Source organism: Microcaecilia unicolor, chromosome 9, assembly GCF_901765095.1.
Source record: "Microcaecilia unicolor chromosome 9, aMicUni1.1, whole genome shotgun sequence".
Lineage (NCBI taxonomy): Eukaryota > Metazoa > Chordata > Amphibia > Gymnophiona > Siphonopidae > Microcaecilia > Microcaecilia unicolor.
The window spans coordinates 212,362,299-212,388,456 of NC_044039.1; the positions used below are offsets into that span (position 1 = coordinate 212,362,299).

General features: G+C 47.2%; 1 protein-coding gene across 3 annotated transcripts in view; it reads left to right on the forward strand.

Annotated features, from left to right (window-relative positions):
- Positions 1 to 26,158, forward strand: part of GALC (galactosylceramidase) — a 152,818-nt gene that overhangs the window by 72,449 nt on the left and 54,211 nt on the right. For 2 of the 3 annotated variants that reach the window (XM_030214065.1, XM_030214066.1), the window contains exon 6: positions 2,016 to 2,054. In XM_030214065.1, the coding sequence (XP_030069925.1) occupies positions 2,016 to 2,054 (39 nt within the window). Of the gene's footprint in view, positions 1 to 2,015; positions 2,055 to 16,550; positions 16,679 to 26,158 lie in introns of all 3 variants that reach the window. The other variant, XM_030214067.1, reaches the window with a different exon arrangement.

Genomic DNA, 26,158 nt, shown 5'->3' on the forward strand with positions numbered 1-26,158 from the left:
TGGCATTATGCATTTAAAAATTCCCCCCTCCCCCCCCCCCCCGGTCTATTTTTGCACATACCCACAGCAAGAATATTCTTCTCTTGTTCCAGCGGTGGTTCTGTGCTCTCCGTGCTGCACAGATAATGGGCCATTCTGCAGGGGAATGCTCCTCCCTTATTGTCACGTAGTTTCCTCTGATTGGTCCGTCTTACGTTGCCTAGTGTTGCCTGGGAACGGTGTTATGATGGTCCTTTGTGTTTCAGAATGTTGAGGGTGTTTTTTCTGATTGGTCCGTCAGGGAGTGATTGAGTGACTTCAGAATGTTGTCTTCAGAACGTTGAGGTGAGTTTTATTATAGTAGATAAGTAGTAGTAGTAGTCTTTGGGATTCTGGAATCTTGCTACTCTTTGTCCTTGTCCCTTATTTGCCTTATTTGTCTGTCTTGATTAGATTGTAAGCTGTATCAAGCAGGGACTGTCTCTTCATGTTCAAGTGTACAGCGCTGCGTACGTCTAGTAGCGCTTTAGAAATGATAAGTAGTAGTAGTAGCAGTTGACCTCCAAATTGAAAAAGAAAATTTAAAGCAATTCAATAGATGGCTAAATATAGTCTCTCTTAATTTAAACAATATGACTCGAAAATAAGCAGGCGATGCTTCAGCTAGTCTAAATGTGACTTGACACAGCTGTGTTTCAGCCAGCAAGGCCTTCATCAGGAGTCTCTTTAAATTGCACTGAAACGTCCACTTGGGATGTTGGCTATAATCGGTATGGAAAAAAACCAACAAACACACAAAGCGCTCTGTGCGCTGAAACAACTGAAAGCTCACACGAGCTTCTAGGCTACAAGCGAAGGCTCGTTTGTCTAAAAAAAAAAAATGAAAATAAAGTTTAGACCATCTGAAGCACCATCTGCTTATTTTCGAGTCATCTTCGCTGTTGCGTTATATATTTCGTACGCCGAGGATTTGCTTCTGTGCAATCATCGGCATTAGTTTAAACAATGAAATATCATTGGAATTCATCTTTTTGAGTTTAATTTCTGGGAAATATTTGACGTTTTAATTGCAGTTGCTTGAAATAATGTCACTTGCAGTTGGGACTGATCAGAGCTCTCGACTGTTAATGTAACGATCTACACATGATTAATAGAGTACTCGTGTGGTTCCTTATCTCAGCGACTCTTCAAATAGCAGTGGAGGAATAGACAGTTGCCCTTCTCAGATCAAACTCGACTGTCTCCCTGAGTTGACCCCTTCTTATCCGTATCCGTATTAATCTGCAAACGAACCTTTTCCGGAGATGGGAAGGTGGTAGAACGAGAGGACATGAAATGAGATTGAAGGGGGGAAGACTCAAGAAAAATGTCAGGAAGTATTTTTTCACGGAGAGAGTGGTGGATACTTGGAATGCCCTCCCGCGGGAGGTGGTGGAAATGAAAACGGTAACGGAATTCAAACATGCGTGGGATAAGCATAAAGGAATCCTGTGCCGAAGGAATGGATCCTCAGGAGCTTAGTCAAGATCGGGAGGCGGGGCTGGTGGTTGGGAGGCGGGGATAGTGCTGGGCAGACTTATACGGTCTGTGCCAGAGCCGGTGGTGGGCAGCGGGACTGGTGGTTGGGAGGCAGGGATAGTGCTGGACAGACTTGTACGGTCTGTGCCAGGGCTGGTGGTTGGTAGGTGAGGATAGTGCTGGGCAGACTTATATGGTCTGTGCCAGAGCCGGTGGTTGGGAGGCGGGGATAGTGCTGGGCAGACTTATATGGTCTGTGCCCTGAAGAGCACAGGTACAAATCAAAGTAGGGTATACACAAAAAGCAGCAAATATGAGTTATCTTGTTGGGCAGACTGGATGGACCGTGCAGGTCTTTTTCTGCCGTCATCTACTATGTTACTATGAGGCTTATTTTCAAAGCACTTAGCCTCCCAAAGTTCCATAGAAACCTATGGAACTTAGCCTCCCAAAGTGCTTTGAAAATATGCCTCTATGTATCCTAGACACTTCTGAGTTTCATATTTTGTCCCTTGCAGATCTGGAATGAGAGGCCATTTAACAGCAAATACATCAAGGTACGTCATTTCAATGAATATTTTTTGCTTGTGTTTTTGTTAGGTGGATAATATTACTCTATCACCCCATGTCTTTCCGAAAGCTGAATATACACAGGGTGGCAAATGATGAGCTGAGTTTGCTTGTGCCAGTGTGGGCCACTGCCTCCTGCTATGTGGCAACCTCTTCTCTTCTTGAATTTTTGTCTTTCTGTTACAGAAGCAAAAAAATGGTGCATTTTGCATTTTAGTGCCAGTCCCCGGCACCAGGGATTTTACCTTGGGTGTTTTAACTTGAAATCTGACTGAAAATGCAAAATGGAGAGGTGGTGGCTGGGGTGGGGGGGGGGGGGGGGGGGGGGGGGTAGGCACACACTGGTTAGTCAAACGTAGCTGAGACAGTGTTCTCTTGTTCTGTGGCAAATGTTTACGCTGTTCTTAAATTCACTGGTGTCGGCTTGTCAGGTCTGCTTTTGTTTTTATGGGACCTGCCTTTAATCGGTGTGAATTGCCTTGCTTTGCAACTTATAGGGGATCCTAACTGCGGTCAGCCATGACACAGATACTAATTTATTGACTTGCTCTTTAGAAAGTCTACTGCAGCAGGTTGAGTGGGCATCCAGTGACCTAACCGCCCACGTGACGGGGCAACTGTCTTGAGCAGGGGCTGTCTCAACGCAGTCCTTGAGACAACACCTAGCCAGTCAGGTTTTAAGGGAATCCACAATAAGATTTGCATAGAATTAGGTAGTGCCTGCGTATTGATATCTCATGCATATTGTGAATTCCTTGAAAACCTGACTGTCTAGGCGTTTTCTCAAGGACTGGGTTGAGAACCCCTGGTTTTGAGGATCGCCATTATTGTAAGCAGCACAGGAGAAGAATCGGATGGGGTGTCGTTTGCAGTTTTACTGGAATTGCCATCGTCTGACAGCTCACTGGGAGGAGGATGGGCTCATGGTAACTTCTGAAGGTCTACAAGTCCTCCTCAGCCATTGATAACTTCAGGAGATACCCCTACAGCACGGGCTCTCAGCACAGTCCTCAGGATATACCTAGCCAGTCAGGTTTTTAGGATATCCACAATGAATATGCATGAAATAAATTTGCATGCATTGCCTCCATTGTATGCAAATATCTCACACCTATTCATTGTTGGCATCCTGAAAATCTGGATGTATCCTGAGGACTACGTTTGAGAACCCCTGTCCCACAGACGACTTTTACATCAGTAGCAGTGCTGAATTAGGAACATTCCCCCTCGTTCTATAGCTGGCTGCCTGAAGTTAGGTGTCAGGTTACACACACAAGTTACAGATTACTAGCACGTACATATGCATAAGTGCTAGCTGTGTGCTTAGAGTATTGTATAACTTAGGCGTAGAACTGCCCAACTTTCTGGACTGGTCTGAAGGGACTCAAGGAAAGAAAATTAGCAGGTAAAAACTAATTGACCCATATTTATTATGAACGCAAGGGGTGTGGGTGGCGCATGGGCGTATCCAGAATTAATGTATGGAACTCAGATATACTGTAGGTTACACGCTAAGGTGCCGCATTTAGGCGCATGTATTTACTCCCGCTACTGACATGGCATAAGTGGGAATTCGTAAATGTAGCGGTGTAGATTCCGACTTATGCTAGTGTTCTATAAGAATATGGTATGCAACTGCTCTTATAGTAAGCTCACAGCCCATATAATTTGGGAGTCTATATGGTAACGCCTAGTTACAGAATTGCCTGCATGATTTTTATTCACCCGGCAGCACTCCCCCTACTTCTTTATTTATTTTATTTATTTAGATTTTGCTCACACTTTTTTCAGTAGTAGCTTAAGGTGAGTTACATTCAGGTACACTGGATATTTCGCTGTCCCAGGAGGGCTCACAATCTAAGTTTGTACCTGAGGCAATGGAGGGTTAACTGACTTTGCCCAAGATCACAAGGAGCAGCAGTGGGATTTGAACCAGCCACCTCTGGATTACAAAACCAGTGTTCTGACCACTAAGCCACTCCTCCACTAGCAACATTGTACCTAGAATCTCAAACAGTAGCAACATTCCAGAATCTCAAAAAGTGGCAACATTCCATGTAGAATCTTCAATAGTAGCAACATTCCATATATTTATTTATTTAGATTTTGCTCACACCTTTTTCAGTAGTAGCTCAAGGTGAGTTACATTCAGGTACTCTGGATATTTCTCTGTGTCAGGAGGGCTGACAATCTAAGTTTGTACCTGAGGCAATGGAGGGTTAAATGATTGGCCCAAGATCACAAGGAGCAGCAGCAGTGGGATTCCACTAGGCCACTCCTCCACTAGCAACATTCTGTGTAGAATCTCTGTGTAGAATCTCAAATAGTTGCAACATTCCATGTAGAATCTCAAATATTTATTTAGATTTTGCTCACACCTTTTTCAGTAGTAGCTCAAGGTGAGTTACATTCAGGTACTCTGGATATTTCTCTGTCCCAGGAGGGCTCACAATCTAAGTTTGTACCTGAGGCAGTGGAGGGCTAAGTGACTTGCCCAAGATCACAAGGAGCAGCAGTGGGATTTGAACCAGCCACCTCTGGATTACAAGACCAGTGTTCTAACCACTAAGCCACTCCTCCACTAGCAACAGTGTATCTAGAACCTCAAACAGTAGCAACATTCCATGTAGAATCTTCAATAGCAGCAACATTCCATATATTTATTTATTTAGATTTTGCTCACACCTTTTTCAGTAGTAGCTCAGGGTGAGTTACATTCAGGTACTCTGGATATTTCTCTGTCCCAGGAGGGCTCACAATCTAAGTTTGTACCTGAGGCAATGGAGGGTTAAGTGACTTGCCCAAGATCACAAGGAGCAGCGGTGGCATTTGAACTGGTCACCTCTGGATTGCAAGACCGGTGCTCTAACCACTAGGCCACTCCTCCACTCACTAAGCCACTCCTCCACTTCTTGGGTGCCATCCCCCTTCCCTTCCCCCATTATTTTATTTATTTAAATCAATCCCCCCTACCTTCTGCAACATAGTCCACTGGTCTTGGGTCCCAATTCATTCATCTAAATCAGGGGTACTCAGCCAGTCAGGCTTTCAGGATATCCACAATGAATATGCAGGAGCGAGGTCTGCATACAGTGGAGGCAGGTCATGCAGATTTCTCATGCATATGCATTGTGGATATCCTGAAAACCTGATTGGCGGGCTGTGTCCCAAGGACTGAGTTGAGAACCTCTGATCTAAATCTATTTTTCTTTAATGGGAAACCAGGAAGGGGAGTGGTGACAATGAAACGGATCCTAAATGGAAAATTTAAGAAATATATCCTATATAATAATACTCGCCTCCAACGTTCTAACCTGCCTGGGACCGTGGACCCCTGCATGTGGTCTGCTAAGCCGATTAGAACACAGTGACGTCGGGGGGTCACGTGATGGCAGGAACCTAGACGGACGTCCCGCGGCTGCTCTCCTCTGCCACGCTACATAAAACGGCATTTATCGCACTTTTTGCCCCGATTCAACCCCCAAGTTAATAAGAAAAAGTCAGCGAACAGCACCAGGAAGAGCTAGTGCCGACGATTCAGCGGCGTGGTGCGGCAAGCAGGTAATGCCGGCAAAGACCCCGCGAACACAGAAAAGGCGCGGATCGCAAAACACAGTCAAAATGGCGACCGGAAAGGAGAAGGGGGAAGAAACAGCGAGCTCAGATCCTCCGGTGGTCGCTCTGCAAGCGGCGGCAATCCAAGAAATAATGAAGCACATGGCTGCAGTGCTGGATGATAAGTTGTCCACGCTACATGTCTTTATGGACGACTTAAAAGAAAATATGGCGGCACAGAGTACCCGACTACAGCATGCAGAGGAGCGGATTTCCCACCAAGAAGATGCGGTGAGTGGAATCGAAGCTAAGCTGGCGGTCATGGAAAAAAGATGCAAAGTGCTAGAAGACAGGGTAGAGGATCAGGAAAATAGGAGCAGGCGCAACAACATTCGGTTGGTAGGAGTGCCAGAGACTGTGAAAGAGAAGGAGATCTGGGAACTGGTGGAAACGTGGCTACCAAAAGAGCTGGGCCTAGAGGTGGAGGGGCAGCGACTGAAGGCGGAACGGGTGCATCGAGTGGGTGCCCTGAAAGATCAGAACAGCAGGCCGCGCCCTGTGATTGCCCGAATTTTCAACTACGCTGACAAGGCGAGATTAATGGAAAAATATCGTCAGAAAAGGAAGCTGGAGTACCAGGGAACCGCAGTGCTGTTATTCCCAGACTTCTCGCCGAAAGTATCGGAGCTCCGGAAGCGCCTGTCTCCATTTTGCTCCCAGCTTTTTCACAAGGGGATCAAGTTTTCACTACAGTACCCAGCAAAGGTGAGAGTGCTGCATGAGGGGCAAGTTCTGTTTATGGAGAAACCAGAGGAGCTTCAATCGTTTGTAGACCGACTGAAGTGAGCTGGGATCATGCCAGGGGACTTAAGCCGGCATTGGATAAAACTGCGAATCAGAACATCGGATATGTTTTAAGGACAGTAAATCAGGAGATGAGCACGTGGCTCCACAATGCGGGGATTGCATTTTTTGCTTTATGATTTTGTGACCAGACCACTCCTCACATAGGGTGGACAACTTCCCCTGGGAGATATTGTTACAGAGGGGTTATGAGTCTGTGAGTATTAAGGAAGAGGCATCTGAGGCCTGGTGGAAATGTAGACAAAAGTAAATCATATATTAACTGCGGAGATGTGACGGCGTCTCTGAGCCTGCTGCTTTGGAGTCTGCGGGGATGCAAGTGAAGAACGCTGCAGGCATGAGGAGGATACCCATAGCTCACCCGCACAGAGCATGTCTGCATCCTTTTATGTTTCTTCCTTTTTCTTTCTTTTGAGTATAGTTATGCGGATAATTTACTATTTGTATTCATTTAGCCTCGCAGGTAATGCTGTAATGCAGTAGTAAACTAAAGAGGAGGCAGTAACACAGGATGTATTTTATGAGGAAATATTCTGGGTTAAGATTACTAAAGGTGTTACTAAAGGTATTCCTGCTTAAGAGGGGGGGGAGTAGTAAGAAGCTGTGGCCACGAATAGCATAATGGCAGCAGTAGAGGGGGGGATCGGGGAGAAGAGGAAGGAGGGGGGAGCAGCTTTCTTGGGCAGGGGTTGCAACACTGGGTGTTCTGGAGGGAAGGGCAGGGAAGGGGGAGGCAGTAAAAGGGAAGGTAGGTGTGTGTGTGAGTGGGGAGAGCGGGTGGAGAGCGGATGTGGGGTGCGAATGGTGGACGGGATGTGAAGGTGGGAGAGAGGGCGGGGACTTGGGGGGCGGGATAGGGGGAGGAGGGAAGGGGGCTCCTGGAGTAGGGGAGACGACAGCCTGGCGTGAAGACAGGAGTGGAAAAAGGAGAAAGCCATTCTTTGAGAGGGAGGTGGTGAGCTGGGACACTGCCTCTGGATTTCAGGTAATCAGCAAGCCCACCAGATGCACGAAGTCATATGGGTAGTTTGAGATTTGGATCCTTGAATGTGGATGGTATCCATTCCCCTATCAAACGCTCTAAGGTTTTGTCTTATTGTGCCAGGATGAAAGTTGATGTACTTTTTATGCAGGAGACACATCTCACGCAACAAGAGCATAGAAAACTACAACGAGGATGGGTGGGAGAACTAGTTTCCTCGTCCTTCAACAACAGGCAGCGAGGGGTTGTCATTCTGTTCCATAAAAAGCACCATGTTACTACACATAAAATAGTGCAGGATCCGGAAGGTCGGTATGTTATTTGGTTGGGGGAAATAGTGGGTCAGAGAGTAGCTCTTTGTTCTATATATGCTCCCAATGTATACTCCCACTCTTACTTCTCGGGGGTGCTAGCGCAGTTGGTGGCGATTAGCGGGTACAAGTTGGTAGTTGGGGGAGATTTTAATATTACTGCAGACCCCCTGATAGACTGCAAGCCAGCAAAACCACATCCCTCGGCGTGGAAAGATAAAGGGGTAAACTTTCTGATGAAGGAATTGGGGTTAATTGATATCTGGCGCATGCTGAATCCAGAGTCCTACGATTATACGTTTTTCTCACAAGTGCATGGGGTATATGCGAGACTGGACTATTTATTGATAGATTCCTCTCTTATATCGAAGGCGCATGCGGCAGAAATAGTAGACGGGGCAGTGTCAGATCACTGTTTGGTATGGGTGGATATACAATGGAGGCAGGGCAGTGAGACGAGGATGTGGCGTATGAACCCTACCTTGTACTTAGATTTGGAATTTCGCACTTTTCTAATGTTAGCATGGGACAACTATATAAAGGACAACGATCCAGAGACAGTGAACCCTATTGTGTACTGGGAAGCGGGAAAGGCCGTACTTAGGGGACACATATTGGCGTATACAGCGAAAAAGAACAGGGAGAGAAATGAGCGCTTAGTTACCCTGTCAAACCAACTACAACAGTTAAGAGGGAGATGTGCCCGTCAGAAAGATGAGGAGGCGAAAAAAGAGTATTGGGCAATACGGAAATGCATTAATGACGTTTTGAATGAGAGAGCAGCCCAAGATATAAACATGTATAAATATAATCTATTTCGATGGGGGAATAAAGCAGGGAAGTTGATGTCATCTCTGGTGAAATGTAGAGGGGCAAGGAAGATCATTACAAAGATAAAGTCGCCTGTAGGGGAGGTAGTGTCCACGAATGAAGGCATACAAGAGGAGTTTGTGAGGTTTTATAAAGAGTTATATAATAAAGGAGAGGTAGACAGGGAGCAAAGGGAGGCATTCTTCCAGGATATTTCTCTACCACAGATATCCAATGAGCAGAGAGACCAACTGAATGAACCGATAGTGGGAGAAGAGGTTAATCTGGCGATTAAACGTTTAAAGTTGGCCAAAGCGCCAGGTCCTGATGGGTTAGGGCCGGAATTCTACAAGATTCTGGGAATCAAAATCTGTTCCCCTTTTCAAGAATTATGTCATCACTTGTGTATTTCCGGAAGAGCGGGAGGAGGGCTCACACATGCCCATATAGTAGTGCTTCCTAAACCTGGCAGGGATGAAGAGAAGTTGGGCTCTTATAGACCAATCTCGCTCTTAAATCAAGATATTAAACTGTTTGCGAACATTATGGCAAATAGGTTGGGAAGGGTTTTGCCTGAGTTAATACACACGGACCAAGCAGGATTTGTACCAGGGAGGTATGCCTCCTCTAATATCTTGAGAGCGTTGACAGTTATACAAAGAAAAGGAAAGGTTTCCGGAGACGCAATAATTACAAGTTTAGATGCTGAGAAAGCTTTTGATAAGATTTTATGGGATTACTTGTTCTGGGTCTTACCTCAATTTGGCATTATGGGAAAATTCTTGGGTGGAATCCGAGCTCTATATAGCCATCCTACAGCCCAGATACTAATCAATGGGGCATTGTCTCAGACTTTCTCATTGGAAAGGGGTACGCGGCAGGGTTGCCCACTCTCGCCCATGCTATTTGTACTGTCTTTAGAGCCCTTTGCTATTAAAATTCGCCAGACCAGTGCAGTAGAAGGTATTAGACTGGGGTCCCAGGAAGTCAAAATCAATTTGTTCGCTGATGACATGCTCATCTATTTAGATAATGCCTCAGCAAGTGTCCATAACCTGGTAGATTTACTCGTGCAGTTCGGATCGTTTTCAGGCTTACGGATTAACTTCGATAAGTCGGAGGCCTTGCCGGTGTCATCCCCGTGCACATGCAGGCAGCTGCCTAATTTTCCCTTGGCATGGTCAGAGGGTACGCTAAAATATTTGGGAGTGTATTTACATAGTGACATGCGAGAGATTTACAGGCGGAATGTACTGGATAAGTTGGACAGCCTTAAGGCGTTGTGCCAGCGCTGGAAGGAGTTGCCGCTCTCCCTACTGGGCAGAGTAGCCCTCGTTAAAATGGTAATGCTACCAAAAATTCTGTATTCATTGCAAATGCTGCCACTGTGGATTACACGCAAGGATGAGCTGTATTACAAAGGATTCATAGGCACTTTTATCTGGGCCGGGCGCAGGGCTAGAATTAGCTTTGCTAAGCTAACCTTACCCAGAGCTAAGGGCGGGCTAAACTTTCCAGACCTCCGCCTGTATAACGTGGCAGCCTTACTTAGATGGATCTACGAACTACATGGGAGTACCGATAGATACGCACCGAAAAACATCTGGCAAGACGAACTTCTCCCTCACTCTGCATTTAACCTAATACAGAGGAGGGTGGGTAGGAAGGGAGAATTGCAGTTTTTGTTACAGCCGTTACAGAGGGCCTGGGAGTGGTGGAGAGTAAGTCTGGGGAAGGCTATAGGAGCATCTCCATTCCTGGCTGCAGTGGACAACCCTGACTTTCCAGCGGGACAAGGGGTATCACGGTTTAAGATATGGGCAAAAAATGGGTGTCGTTATGTGGGACATTTTATTACATCTGAAGAGGGGTCCTTCCCCTCATTTGAGCAGACGCAGGCCCAGTGGAACCTAGAGAAAGCAGACTTTTTTCCATTTCTACAGTGGAGGCACTATTGCGCCACACTGACTCCTGCGAAGTCCCGGGGGCCCGCCTTCACCCGATTGGATATGCTGTTCTGTCAGATGCCGGAATCAGCAAACAAGCTGGCGGTGTGGTACGCCCTGGGGAAGGAGCAGAAGGAAGCTACTTTTTTTGCTGGCTTGGCAAGTTGGTGGGGGGAGCAGGTGGGAGAAGAGGTCACAGTGGATATGCTGTCTAATTACTTCACATTGGCCTTTAAATCAACCCCTAGTGCGAACTTGCAAGAGATGCAATTCAAGCTACTGCATGGGGCTTTCATAACACGGGAAAAGGGTAAGCGCATGGGGCTATGGGAGGATAGTACATGCATGAGGTGTAAACATAGAGAGGGCACACTGATTCACACTTTCTTGGAATGCACAAAGTTAGCTCAGTTTTGGAGGAAAGTATTGGAAATGCTGGAGTGCACGCTAGGGAGTCCTATAGAGTGGTCTTATAAGATCCTGTTGTTGGGGGATGAGTCTCAATTAAGTGAGCAGGGCCTGCAATATCCTCAAGTTCGGTTTGTGGGTGTAGCCCTCTTGGTGGCACGTAAAACAATCCTGGCACACTGGACACTTGAAGAGCCCCCGGTTGTCAATCTATGGCTAGCCAGAATGAAGCAGATGGCCCGCTGGGAGCAGGAGCGCCATAGGTCCTTGGGACAGAGCAGACGGGGATATGGACATGTCTGGCAGCTCTTTGAGAAGTCGTATCTTGAGTCTCAGGTTTCTCCAGGAGCAGGGGAGGGAGGGAGGAAGAAAGGGGGGGGAGGGACGGGAGGGGGGAAGAAAAATAAAAATGAGGTGGAAGGTTGTACGAACTAATGGCTGAAATGATACTGGCTCATGTGTAAGGGGAACTGCAGCTCTCATGTATTTATTCACAAGTTAAGTATTTACAAGTTGAGAATTTGTATGACGTTTGAGCTGCTTATCATCCAAGATATACGAGCTGCTGTTGCTCTGGTGTTACTAGAGAGACTTTACAGACATGTTATGTATGTTGCAACTTACGAAAAATTTTGCCTGGATTTTGTTATATGCCTTTCATACTTTTAATAAAAATATAATAAAAAAAAAAAAAAAAAAAAAAAGAACACAGTGACGTCAACCCTACTCCTCCCCCCTCCCGCTCCCTGCCACTTTGGAGCAAGTGGCAGGGAGCAGAACCCCCCCCCTCGCTGCATCACCAAACCACCCCCCCCCCGCCCAACGAAGATCAACACCCCGTGTCCCCTCACGCATCTCCCACCGAGTTCCACACTCTGCCCTGCCTCCGATTTCAACACCCCCCCACGTTACGGACACTTGAACCCTCCTTCCGCGACCCTGTCGACCCCCCCCCCCTTCTCGCCGAAACCGTCCCCCGCCGCCGTCGAGTACCTGTGCTGACGGGGGACCCCCAACCCCGTCAGCCGAACTCCTGTTCTGGCCTTCGCGTCATTCCTTCCTCAATGATCTTCTGTTCAAGTTCCTCTGCGTACGTCAGATGCACGCACAGAAACTTGAACAGAAAATCATTGAGGAAGCAACGTCGTGAAGGCCAGAACAGGAGTTTGGCTGACGGGGGTTGGGGGTTCCCCGTCAGCACAGGTACTTGACGGCGGCGGGGGACGGTTTTCGGCGAGAGGGGGGGTGTTGAAAATGGAGGGAGGGCGGAGTCTGGAACTTGGTGGGAGGGGCGTGAGGGGGCCTTGAACTGGGTGGGTGGCAGGCCAGGGAGGCTGGGAGGGGACATAGCGACCGAGCGAGGGAGGGAGGGTGGGGGATTGCCTTGCTAACGCCCGTTTCCTTGCCTTAAGAAACGGGCCTTTTTTACTAGTTAATTATATAATAACTAGAAATACCAATGGTATTGGTGAATAAAACAATTTACCAACAAAACAAGACAAAGCCCCACCCCCCCCAAAAAAAAAACGAATTTAAAAGCTAATCAAACCTTGACCATGGTTTAGCCTATTGGATGCATCAGAAGAAAAACAATTTTTGAAAGCATCTATATAAATAAAATCCCCCTCAGACATTCTGAATTCCCCTCACTCCAACTGTGGCTCCTGACCTAGGCTATTCGAACTCCCGCACTCAGCCACGCCCACCTGCGCCCTAGGCCACGCCCCATCTGGACATAAAAAACACTCTCAACGTTCCATTGACCACTGACGTCAATGAAGCCAGTTCGTTTGTTCGAAGCTCTGAAGCAGCAGAAACACAGTCTGTGAGTCCCGCCCTCGCGTCAAACGTAATGACGTTGAGGGCGGAACACATTCAAGGAGCCAATCAGTAGCCGAAAGCAGGAGAGAGGGCGGAACGACGAAGAGGGACGTGTAGCTCCGCCCTCACGTCACCACGCGATTACGTCGACGGCAGGGCGGAACAAACAGCGTCGCACATACACAACTTGGACGGAGATCCTGAGCCCCCCTCGGTAAGCGATGATGTCGACGGCGGGGCGGTAAAGAGAGCATCACACAAACACAACTTGCACCGAGATCCCGGAGCCACCCTCGGTAACCGACATCAACACACACAACCTAATCTCATAGCAACAGGGTCAACTCTGCCTGGGAGGGTATGCTGGCATGGAGGAGGAGGAAATCAGGGAAGGAAGTCAGAATGCTGGCATGGAGGAGGAGGACATTAGGGAAGGAAGACAGAACTGCTTAATAGAAGGAAAAGCAGGTGGGGAGGGAGGGGCACACACTCACTCAGTAGAGATGGGGAGGGGGAAGGCAAGAGAGGGGAAAAGAGGGAGGAAACGGAGGGGGCCCAACAAAAGGGAAAAGTACGAATGGGGGGGGGGGGGGTAAGTAACCAGACGCTCTGTCAAACACACTGTAGCTCTCGGAAAACTCTGTCTCTGTCACTCACTGTGTCCAACACTCGCACACAGTCATTCTGAAACACACACACTCAAACACAGATACACAAGCACTCAATCTCTCTCTCTCTCGCACACAGTCACTCTCACACACATACACTACGAGGAAAACCTGGCTAGCGCCCGTTTCATTTCTTTCCGAAATGGGCCTTTTTTTACTATATACTCATAACACAGAATGCACTAAATGTGCATGGACAAGTGACACCAGTTGTCCATTAGTCAGCCCATTGTATGCCAAAGAAGCAAAATTGATCTCGGATGTGATCACACTTTTTTTTTTTTAATCAGAATTTGACCAGCTCTTGAGATCACGTGTCCTGTCTGCAAAAGAGCAGGAGTCCCAGTCTGAAAATCCATGCTCGGTCTGCTGTGTCTGATGCTGCTGGGTTGTTTGCTGGCTCAGCCCTAGTATTTTAAAGACCCTTTTGTTCATTCCGAGTATGAATTTATCAAAGCTTTGGCACTGTGAAACTTTTCACCCCCCCACCCCCCCCCGGGATAATATGCCACCAGTATTTCTGCTGCATTTCAGCTCTCGTGAAGGGAAGATGGTGACCTGGATTAATTAGTCTTCCTGGTACTATGTGTTATGCTCTAATTGAAGTCTGCAGAATCAACAGCAGGTCCCTGAGGGAGGGGGGGAGTGTTACAGCTCATCATGGCACACAAGAGATTTTTGTAACTTGTAAGCCTCTCCTCTGGGGAAGCCTGAGGCTGGAGACCAGAGCTTCTCTCTGCCTTAGACATTTTCACCCGGTACTAGTGAAATATTTAGTCTAAACAAAGCCTGGGGTTTTCATATACTGAGGGTCTTTTTTTTTCAGGAGAAATAGAACATTTGAATAACTATTATTATTATTATTACAATGAGACGTCCTTGTACAGAAATGTCTCTTTGTAAACCCTGGACGCAAGTTGGAAGTATATTGAGCAATGTAAGAGGTTACACATAGGCATTTGATTGCAAGGTGTGGGTGTAACACGTCTGTTTGAGACGTTTACACAAAGGTGGGAACAGGAGCTCAGCCAGGCAAGCAAGTAATGTCTTCAATCTCTGGATTTCTTCCCCGTTACCCTCAGTTTTGTCTAGAGTAGAGAGTTGCACGGGGACAGAAATCTTACCCGTCCCCACTGGAATCTTACCCATCCCCATCCATCCCCGCAAAAATGTAACCCGTCCCCACAAGATTTTAACCCATCCCCACCCATCACTGTAAGAATTTAATGGTACATAAAAGAAATTTCCAGTCAGCTCCCTCAGTCTGTCTCTGGATTTGAGCCACAGCACTGTAGGCAAGGAAGGAATGGAAGCTGAAACTTGGAACACTCTGGTGTGCACCTGTAAGATTTGTTTCTGATTTACTGGGACTGTGTGCTGAGAGGTCACCACATGCACGCGCCAGTAGGTCAGGTGACATCTGATGCTCATGCCTGTGTCAGAGCTGAGGTCTGCGCATCAGCCCGGGAGCAAAGAGGATTAATTGTAACACAGCAAGTGACAGCAAATAAAGACCTGAATGGTCCATCCAGTCTGCCCAATAGTCACACTCATTATCAATTCATGATTAAATCAACAAGTGTGATATTACATACTTGATTATGGTCTTTCTTTCGTGTTTCTGGAACATAGACCATAGAAGTCTATCTGGCCCTAGCCTTATGTTCCAACTGCTGGAGTTGTCGTTGAAGCCCACTCCAGTCTATGCGTCTTCTCATTTGTGGGACACAGATGGTAAAAATCTGTCCAGAACTGTCCTTATGTTCCAGCCACTGAAGTTGCTGTCTAAGCCCTTTCCAGCCCATCCTAAACCAGACTTCCATATATTAGACACAGACCATGCAAGTCTGCCCGGTATCGACCCTAGTTAATCACAGCTAGAGTCGCCATCTAAGCATTACTTCACACATCCACACACATGCAGCCATTTAAGGTTAGGTTTTTTATAACTTCCATTTTCTAATTAGAGATCCTCTGTGTTCATCCCACGTCTTTTTGAATTCCATCATCATTTGTGTCTCTACCACCTCCTTAATGGAAAATTTTCCATATTTGTGCTGTTAAAGCAAGGAGGAGGAGGAGGAGAAGACAGCACTCAAAAGAACTTGGTACTCGGTAGATGAGAGGCTGGTGCAGGTGTAGCTTACACTTCCACGGGAACCCCGCAGAACTGCTTCCGTCCCCGCAGGAACCCCACAGAACTGCTTCTGTCCCCGCGGGAACCCCGCAGAACTGCTTCTGTCCCCACGGGAACCCCACAGGAACTGCTTCCGTCCCCACGGGAACCCCGCAGAACTGCTTCCGTCCCCGCAGGAACCCCGCAGAACTGCTTCCGTCCCCACGGGAACCCCGCAGAACTGCTTCCGTCCCCGCGGGAACCCCACAGGAACTGCTTCCGTCCCCTCAGGAACCCTGCAGAACTGCTTCCGTCCCCGCAGGAACCCCGCAGAACTGCTTCCGTCCCCGGGGGAACCCCACAGGAACTGCTTCCGTCCCCTTAGGAACCCCGCAGAACTGCTTCCGTCCCCACGGGAACCCCACAGGAACTGCTTCTGTCCCCGCGGGAACCCCGCAGAACTGCTTCCGTCCCTGCGGGAATCCCGCAAACCCCGTTCCCGTGCAGCTCTCTAGTCTAGAGCCCGAGAACCCTTGTGATATCCCATGGTACACTGTGTTTATTCCATTTCTTTTATCCCTATTATAATCGCCCTTATTAGTTCCATAAATGAGATTTTCCTTCCAGGTTATCCTTGCTGCACTGCTCCATGGCTGGCTGCATACATTCTCCTCCACAGCACCCCTCAGTCCCATCAACTGTATAATCTGCCTCAGTGTACCAGGGTAGCTTCTGTCTTTAACTGTTTTTGTTTTTCTCATTTCTCAAAGTCACTATATCTTCCTGAAGCTCAGTGTGGTAGAAATACAGTCACAATTAACATAAGACTGCTTCTTATCAGCAAGCGGTCTTATGTCCAGGAGCAGAAAACAAGAGCTAACCCTCATAACTAATTTCGTTTCCAGCAGCAGGTGGCTAAGTTGACCGCCAGGTTGTCTAGTTTTTCCATTGATCTTGTAAGTCTTGTAAGCTGTGCTGTGAAGTCTTTTGTCTGTCACTAAGGTCCTTCGGCATACCTTGGATAAAGTGGGCTTAACGAATGTCGGTATCATTGCCTCGGACAACCATTGGGAGATTGCAGCCGAAATGATAGTTGACCCCTATCTTAATGAGGCCGTTCAGATTGTAGGGTAAGTGATTGCACACAGGTACACTCATTTCTCGGAGGCGCCTTTTTATAATGTGGTTACGTGGACAATTAGCCACAGCACCCTCGGAGGGGAGAGACCAGCGTAACCTGTCTTAGGGTGTCACATTTTGCTATTTGTGTTCGTACCTGAGGAAGATTGGGGTATGTGGGCTGAGTCAAATGCATCTTGAACAGGAAATGAGATGATTAACCATGGTGGGGGGACAAAAATCATAAGACTTTGGCCTGCTTTTTAAAAATTGAGTTAAATACGGTTTAGCAGATGAGCTGACTTAAAGTAAATTTATAGAAATTATCTTCCTCTGGCCCCCCACTTTGATGCGTGATGAAAAATGGCAGTGTTCTGTTTGAACTTTAGCAGAAAAATTCAGAGCTGGAGGCATTCAGGTGACCTACAAGCATGAATGGTGTCCATTTCTCGCACTGGATGACCAGAGAGCTGGACTGTGGAGAGCAGTAGATATGGTGTATTTGCAGGGCTGGCCTTACGCATGGGCAACAGGGGTGGCGTGCAGAGCCCTGTGCTTAACTGGGTCAGCTTGGCAGCTGACTTAAGTTAGCTTCTTTTCCCTTTCCCTCCTGTCTCCTTCTGTTCCCCCTCTCCTCCCTTATGTAATTGTGCTCCTCAGCACCGACGCTCTAGATTTCCTCCCACTGCACCACTGGCCAGCTCTTACATCTCTTTCCTCTCGCCCTTTGGTTTTGCGCTTCTCAGAAGGATAGCGCCATTGCATTGCCTTTTCGGCTTTACCTCCTCACATTCTTTATGTGGTTGGGCCTTCCAGTAGCGCCAACGTTTCCGAGCACAAGCCAGCCAGGGCTCCAGGAGATGATCACTCTCGCCTTCCCAGCCAGGCTTCAGCCAACCTCAGTCACAATCATATCAGCAGAGTAGAGGTGACTGGAAGGTCATCATGAAATCTATAGTCCTGGGTGGGGCACTGGTCTGCCTAGGGACCATGCAATTGCTAAGGCCAGCCCTGTGTACTTGGATTTCTGCAACGCCTTTGACATCGTTCTGAACAGGTGATTATACGCTGAACACCCTTGATGTGGATCCAGAAGTATCTGATTAGGTTAGAACCTAGTTGAATGGGAGGAGCAAGGGGCAGAGGTAAATGGAGCCCAGTCTGAGGGTTGGGGCAACATTGGTGGAGGAGTGGCCTAGTGGTTAGGGTGGTGGACTTTGGTCCTGGGGAACTGAGGAACTGAGTTTGATTCCCACTTCAGGCACAGGCAGCTCCTTGTGACTCTGGGCAAGTCACTTAACCCTCCATTGCCCCATGTAAGCCGCATTCAGCCTGCCATGAGTGGGAAAGCGCAGGGTACAAATGTAACAAAAATAAAATAGATACTATTGGAGATTCTACATGGAATGTTGCTACTATTGGAAATTCTACATGGATTGTTGCTATTCCACTAGCAACATTCCATGTAGAAGCCTGCGCGGCCACATTGGTGATCTGCAAGGGCCGACTTCTACATGGAATGTTGCTAGTGGAATAGCAACAATCCATGTAGAATCTCCAATAGTAGCAACAGTGGAGGAGTGGCCTAGTGGTTAGGGTGGTGGACTTTGGTCCTGGGGAACTGAGGAACTGAGTTTGATTCCCACTTCAGGCACAGGCAGCTCCTTGTGACTCTGGGCAAGTCACTTAACCCTCCATTGCCCCATGTAAGCCGCATTGAGCCTGCCATGAGTGGGAAGAAAGCGCGGGGTACAAATGTAACCAAAAAAAAAATTGGTGTGGTGCTTTACATTTTTCTAAGTGATATCGCAGAGAGGCTGCTGGGAAGTTTGCCTTTTTGCAGATGATACCAAAACCTGCAACAGAGAAGGAGTGGAAATGAGTGGAAGGATCTAACAAAGCTTGAGGAGTGATGTAGAATTGGGCAGTATAAGATTTAATGCTAAAAAAAATTCAGGGTCAATCACGGGAGCTGCAAAATCCCAAGGGAGCAATAGAGTATGGGGTGAAGTTCTGTGCACGAAAGATGAGCAGAATCTGGGGGTGAACATGTCTGATGGCCAAACAGGTAGACAAGCAATGGAGATATCTTAGAAGGGATGCTTGTGTGCACAGGAAGAGGAATGGCTTGCAGGGAAAAGGAATTGATTGTGCCTCTGAATAAGTCTGAGAGCTCATTTGAAGGGCTGTGTAAAGCTGTGGCGATCACACCTTTCATAAGGAAATAAACGGGACAGAGTCAGTCCAAAGGGCAACTACTAAAATGATCAATATTTTTTATTCATTTATTTTTGTTACATTTGTACCCCACGCTTTCCCACTCATGGCAGGCTCAATGCGGCTTACATGGGGCAACGGAGGGTTAAGTGACTTGCTCAGAGTCACAAGGAGCTGCCTGTGCCTGAAGTGGGAATCGAACTCAGTTCCTCAGTTCCCCAGGACCAAAGTCCACCACCCTAACCACTAGGCCACTCCTCCACTGTTGCTACTATTTGAGATTCTACATGGAATGTTGCTATTCCACTAGCAACATTCCATGTAGAAGTCGGCCCTTGCAGATCACCAATGTGGCCGCGCAGGCTTCTGCTTCTGTGAGTCTGACGTCCGTGCAGGACGTCAGACTCACAGAAACAGAAGCCTGCGCAGCCTTCTACATGGAATGTTGCTAGTGGAATAGTAGCAACATTCCATGTAGAATCTCCAATAGTAGCAACATTCCAGGTCCACCCCGATCCACTCAGGGCCTCCGCTCTAGGTGCCGCGCGGCATTTTTCTCTTTGTATCTAATCTTTTTCCAGTTGCTAAAGTACCTTAATCATTTATGGCCCCTATTCACATTCTCTTCCTAGCTCTGTCCCTTCCTAATCTTTTCCCTCACCCCCTACCTCTCTCCGCTACAGGAACTCACTTCCCATCCATTGACTTCATCACCTCACCTTCTCTCCTACCCTCTTCCTCCCTCTTGGCTTTTAATCTCCGTCTCTTTCTTCCCTCCATTTTGCCTTCCCCATTCCACCTAAATACCTCTCGCCTTCGACGCCTTCGTGGCCACACCTCTCCTACTCTCCTCCGCTCTCTTTTACTCCTTCTCTTACTCTCAGCTGGTGACATCAATCCCAATCCTGGCCCTCCTCACCAACTATTATCCAAACTCTACAGATCTCACCGTGACCTCTCTAACCTCATCTCTATTCCTCTACTCCCCTCCTCTTCTCTGCCCTTCTCTTGCGCCCTATGGAATGCCCGCTCTATCTGTAACAAACTCCCCTATATCCAGGACCTCTTTATCTCGCGTCACCTCCATCTGCTCGCCATAACAGAAACCTGGCTCTGCCCTGATGACTCTGCTTCAGTCGCAGCCCTGTGCCATGGTGGTTATCTATTTTCACATACTCCTCGCTCTGCTGGCCGTGGGGGCGGTGTTGGACTACTTCTCTCTCCCTCCTCCAGATTTCAACCCCTTCTTCCACCTCAATCTCACTGTTTTTCCTCCTTTGAAGTCCACTCTATCCGCCTTTTCTCTCCTCTGCCTCTTCGAATAGCGGTCATTTATCGTCCCCCTGATAAGTCCCTTTCATCCTTTCTCAGTGACTTTGATGCCTGGCTTGCCTTCTTCCATGATCCTTCCTCCCCCTCTCTCATCCTTGGTGACTTTAATATTCCTGCTAATGATCCTTCCAACTCTTATATTTCCAAGTTACTCGCTTTAACGTCGTCCTGTAATCTCCAACTATGCTCCACCTCCCCCACTCATCAAAATGGTCACTGTCTTGATCTCATCTTCTCCTCCAACTGTTCACCCTCTAGTTTCCTTGCCTCCGATCTTCCCCTCTCTGATCACCATCTTATAACTTTCACACTTAAATCTCCTCCCTCCCAGTCCCGTCCTATCCTATCTAATTTATCTAGGAATCTTCACGACATTGACCCTTCATCTCTATCCTCCCATGTTTCAAACCTCTTCTCTACTGTGGCACCATCCACGTCTGTCAACGAGGCTGTTTCTTCTTACAACAATACTCTATCCTCTGCCTTAGACACTCTTGCACCTTTGATGACCCGCCCTGTAAGGCGTACAAAACCCCAACCTTGGCTGACTTCTAATATCCGCTACCTACGTTCCTGTACCCGCTCCGCCGAACGCCTCTGGCGGAAATCTCGGGCCCTTGCTGATTTCTTACACTTTAAGTTCATGCTGACCTCCTTCCAATCTGCTCTTTTACGTGCCAAACAGGATTATTATATCCAACTGACCAACTCTCTTGGCTCTAATCCTCGACTTCTCTTCACCACATTGAACTCTCTCCTCAAGGTGCCCCCTCCCCCAACTCCCCCTTCATTATCTCCTCAGACCCTTGCTGAATTCTTTCACAACAAGGTTCAAAAGATAAACCTTGCTTTCTCTACCTCACCAGCTCTCCCTCCACTAGTCCGTTCCCCTCTCTCTCCTTCCCCTCATTCCCTTTCCTCCTTTCCTGAAGTTACTATTGAGGAAACTACACTTCTCCTTTCTTCCTCAAAATGTACCACCTGTTCCTCTGATCCCATTCCCACCCACCTTCTTAATGCCATCTCTCCTACTCTTATTCCTTTTATCTGTCACATTCTCAACCTCTCACTTTCCACTGCGACTGTCCCTGCTTCCTTTAAACATGCTGTGGTCACACCTCTCCTTAAGAAGCCTTCACTTGACCCTACTTGTCCCTCTAATTACCGACCCATCTCCCTCCTTCCTTTTCTCTCCAAATTACTTGAGCGTGTTGTTCACCGCCGCTGCCTTGATTTTCTCTCCTCACATGCTATTCTTGACCCATTACAATCTGGTTTTCGCCCTCTCCACTCAACTGAAACTGCGCTTACTAAAGTCTCCAATGACCTATTACTGGCTAAATCCAGAGGTCAATATTCCATCCTCATTCTTCTTGATCTTTCCGCTGCTTTTGACACTGTCGATCACAGCATACTTCTCGATACCCTGTCCTCACTTGGATTCCAGGGCTCTGTCCTTTCCTGGTTCTCTTCCTACCTCTCCCTCCGCACCTTTAGTGTTCACTCTGGTGGATCCTCTTCTACTTCTATCCCTCTGCCTGTCGGCGTACCTCAGGGTTCTGTTCTTGGTCCCCTCCTCTTTTCTTTTTTTTTTTTTTTTTTTATGTTTTTATTAATAAGAGTAACAGACTTCCATCTTACAACCATTTTTCCGCTCAAAGGCACACTGCCAGCGTAGAGCGTACATCAACTAGATTTCCAAGTACCTTACCAAAACTATACATAACATATGTAGTACAGAGTATTTAACATTGAACGTGAACTCCTAAGCACCTATCAGCCATCTAACAATCCTTAATACCCCAGACCTATCTGGGCTATGTCCCCATGACTGGTGCGATACGTTACCCTCTTCATGTGCTTCTATCCATACACATCCATTCGTTCATGTCCGTTCTCTTAATTTTCTCATTATTATCCCCCCTCCCTTCCCCCCTGTCCCTCCTCCCCTATCCCCTTCCTATTCGTGTGACTGCAGGCCCTTTGTGGCGCTCTCCCTGTGCCCCCCTCGTCACTTATGTCTCCCTGTTGGGAAGCTGTGTTAAGCACTGATAACTCCTTTGCCATAGGTGTCGGCTTGGTGGCGGTCTGCTCCATTCATATTCAAACTGACCTCCCCCCTCCCATCCCGCCATCTGTTTCATACTTGTGTACCACTTATTCAGAGGGGGAGGATTCTTGTCTCTCCAGTGTTGTAATATAACCTTTTTAGCCAGCACCAGTGCTAGGAGAACAAACCTAGAATGGAACAAGTTTAACCCTTGTGTGCGCAAGTCCGTCTCTGAGCCCATTAGTAAGATCCTGTAGCTCCATTCTATGGGCTGCTCTATCACTTCTTCCAAGTGCTTCAGCACTCCTTTCCAAAAACCCTGTAATTGCCCACATTCCACAAAGTGGTGTGCTAAGGTACCCTTTTGGTTCACACACTTTTCGCAGTCTTCAGAGTCCCACAATCTCATTGTTTTGCCCCTGCTCCTCGTAATATATGCCTGATGTAGTATTTTAAATTGGGTTTCATGACAGCTCACATTGGGCGTTATTTTGTAGGCTAGCTCGAAGCAGTTCTGTAACTCTTTGTTCGAGACTTCCAAGTCTACCGTTTTACTCCACTGTCCTGCCAATGTATCAACCATTACTGCTGGCCTCCAAGTTTTCCCCAAGTAATACCAATGTGAGAGTTTGTTGCACCCCGGCGGTACTTGTTTAAACACCACATCTAGTGCCGTAAATGTTGGAAGCTTATCTGCTTTGCCTCGCAGCGTGAATACATAATGTCTAATTTGTAAATATGAGAAAAACAACTTCTGTGGGATGTGCCAACGTTCCTGACATTCTGCAAAGGAGAGAATCTGGGCTCCCCCCTCCCCCACTACTTGCCCTACATACCTACATCCTCTCTTTACCCATTCCTTAATATGTGTAGGTCCTACGCCTGCTGGGAATCCCGGATTGTCCTGTAGTTCTAAGAATGGCGATGGCCCCTCTGTAGCTCCTATCCTATGGCGCCACCACTCCCATGCCATCTTTAGCGGTCTCGTAAGAGGTGTAAGCTTAACCTGTGTGCTCCTAACCTGCAAGCCATTAAGCACTGAGCAATGCTGGTTGGCGTTCTGCCACACTTCTGGCGGTGCAAAGACATAATGTCCCGAGTGCAGCTCGTGTATCCACCTCAGGAGCGCCGCTACATTATAAAGCCGGAGATCTGGCAAATTAGCTCCCCCTTCATTTCTTGCCCTCGTTAATTTATTATATCTTATCCTAGCTCTTTTGCCTCCCCAAATGAAAGATAAAATTGCTCCCCTGTATACCCCCTCATCCTTACTATGTACCCACAAAGGCACCATTTGCAGGGCATATAAAATCTTTGGGAATAGCACCATTTTTACCAGTGCGATCCTGCCCATGAGTGACACTGGTAGATCTTTCCACTGCCCACATAAGCGCTTAATTGCTTCTAACTTATCTCTAACATTTTTCTGGTATATGATCTTAAAATCTAAGTGTAAATACACGCCCAAATACTTCATAGGACCCCGCGTCCAAGTTAGGGGGAAATCTGGACAGTTCTTACTTATACTGTTACTAGACAACGCCATTGCTTCTGATTTCTCAAAGTTAATTCTTAACCCTGAAAAAGTGCCAAATTGCTGGATAAGATTAATTAGAATAGGGATCCCCTTATTGGCCTCCCCCAGAAAGATCAACATATCATCAGCAAAGAGGTTAATTTTGTATTCTGCCTGCCCTCTTTGAATTCCCTGGAGCTCCCGTGTCTGCCTGATTTTACTCGCTAAGGGCTCCAATGCCAAGACAAATAGCATAGGCGACAGTGGGCAGCCTTGTCGTGTACCTCTCTGCAACACAAATGAGGAGGATAGTTCGTTATTTACCATTATTTGTGCCGTGGGGTTCCTGTATAGAGCCCTTACTCCCTGCAAGAACTCCCCATGTATTCCAAATTGCGGCAGCACCCAAAAAAGGTAGTCCCATAAAATCTTGTCAAACGCTTTTTCTGCGTCTAGACTGGCGATGACTTTATCTCCCGATTGATTCCCCTCTGCCTGAATGACACTTAAAGCTCTTAATATATTAGTAGAGGCGTATCTTCCCGGTACGAAGCCAGACTGGTCTGGATGCACCAGAGATGGCAAAACCTTACCTAATCTTGCAGCCATAATACTAGCAAATAGTTTTATATCTTGATTCAACAGGGATATAGGCCTGTATGAGCCCAATAATTCTTTATCGCGTCCCGGCTTAGGAAGTACTATTATAGAGGCATGCGTTAAATCTCCCACAAATTGTCCTTCCTGACACAGCGTATCACACAATTCACTAAAAGGCCCTGCCAACTGTCCTCCCAGGATCTTATAAAATTCGGGTCCTAGCCCGTCTGGCCCCGGGGCCTTTGCTAATTTAAGCTTTTTTACTGCTTCTTGAATTTCAGGTCCTGTGATGCCCATGTTCAAAGTTACTCTCTGCTCCTGCGTCAGGGAAGGTAAATCAAGATTCCGAAAAAATTCCTCCCGCTGTTTCCTATCACTGCTTCCCCTATCATAAAGAGATTTGTAAAAATCTACAAACGCTTCTTTTATCTCCTCCACCTTACTGACTACTTGCCCCTTTGTAGTTTTAATGCGGCTTACCAATTGTTTTGCCGCTCTGTTTCGAACTAGGTTAGCCAGTAGGCTACCTGTCTTGTTGCCCCACCTATGGAGTTTGTATTTATATACTAGGATGTCCCTTGCCGCTCTTTGATTCAAGATGCTATTAATTTGACATTTTAGCTCTCTAAAGACTACCTGCTGCTTTGCATCGCCCCTCATCACTTTAATCCGAACGGCCTGCAGCATCCTCAATTTCTCTAGTAGTTCCTCATCGCTCTTTTTCCTGGTTCTCGCCGTGTATTCTATGATCTTACCCCTCATCACGGCTTTTCCTGCTTCCCACAGTGTTATTGGGCTAGCAACTGAGGATACGTTGTCTATTATATATTGCTTCCATTCTTGTTGAAGGAATTCACGAAATTCCCTTTCTTGATATAAAGTGGGGTTCATTCTCCAACTGACTTTTTTCCCTCCCCCATTGATATTACAGTCTACCCAAACCATACTGTGATCCGATACTACCTCCGCCTCAATTTCTGCTGCCCGACTCCGGGCAAAGAGTGGCTGCACTACCAGTATATAGTCCAGTCTCGCCCTACATTTGTGCACGTGTGAGTAAAAAGTATAATCTTTCTCATCGGGGTGCAAGACTCTCCAAATGTCTACTAACCCTAGATCCTGTTGGAGTAAATTTATACCCCTAACCCCCTGCCCCTTGGGTCGTGGCTTGGGTGGATTACAATCAATTAACGGGTCTGCTGTTATGTTAAAGTCTCCCCCTACGAACATTTTGTATTCCTTCAGTGGGGCCAGGGCCGCTAGCAGTTGCAGATAAAACTTGTGCGAGTAAATGTTGGGCGCATAAACCGAGCATAACAGCGTCTTCTCCCCCTGTAAGGTCCCTACCCAGATTACAAATCTACCCTCTGGATCTTGGATCACCCTATGACAGGTGCTGTCGATCCCTTTTCGCATAAGTATCGCCACACCTCTCCGCCTGCTGTTAAAAGAGGCAAAGACGAGTTCGCCTACCCAGCCCTGCTTCAGTTTGATATGCTCTGATGACGACAAATGTGTCTCCTGCAGTAGCAACACATCCACCTTCATTTGTTTACTATAGTGCAAGATCTTTTTCCGTTTTATGGGAGAGTGTATACCGTCTACATTAAGGGTTGCTACCCGCAAACTACCCATTTTCCCACGCCTGAGCCATGCTTGTATGACAATACATTGCTTTATTTTTTTCCCAGGGTAGCATCCCAGCAGTGCCACCCCAGAACCTTAATGACCCTTGCTTCCTCCCTTGCCTTTGTCTGTATCCTCGTTTAAGGTGCA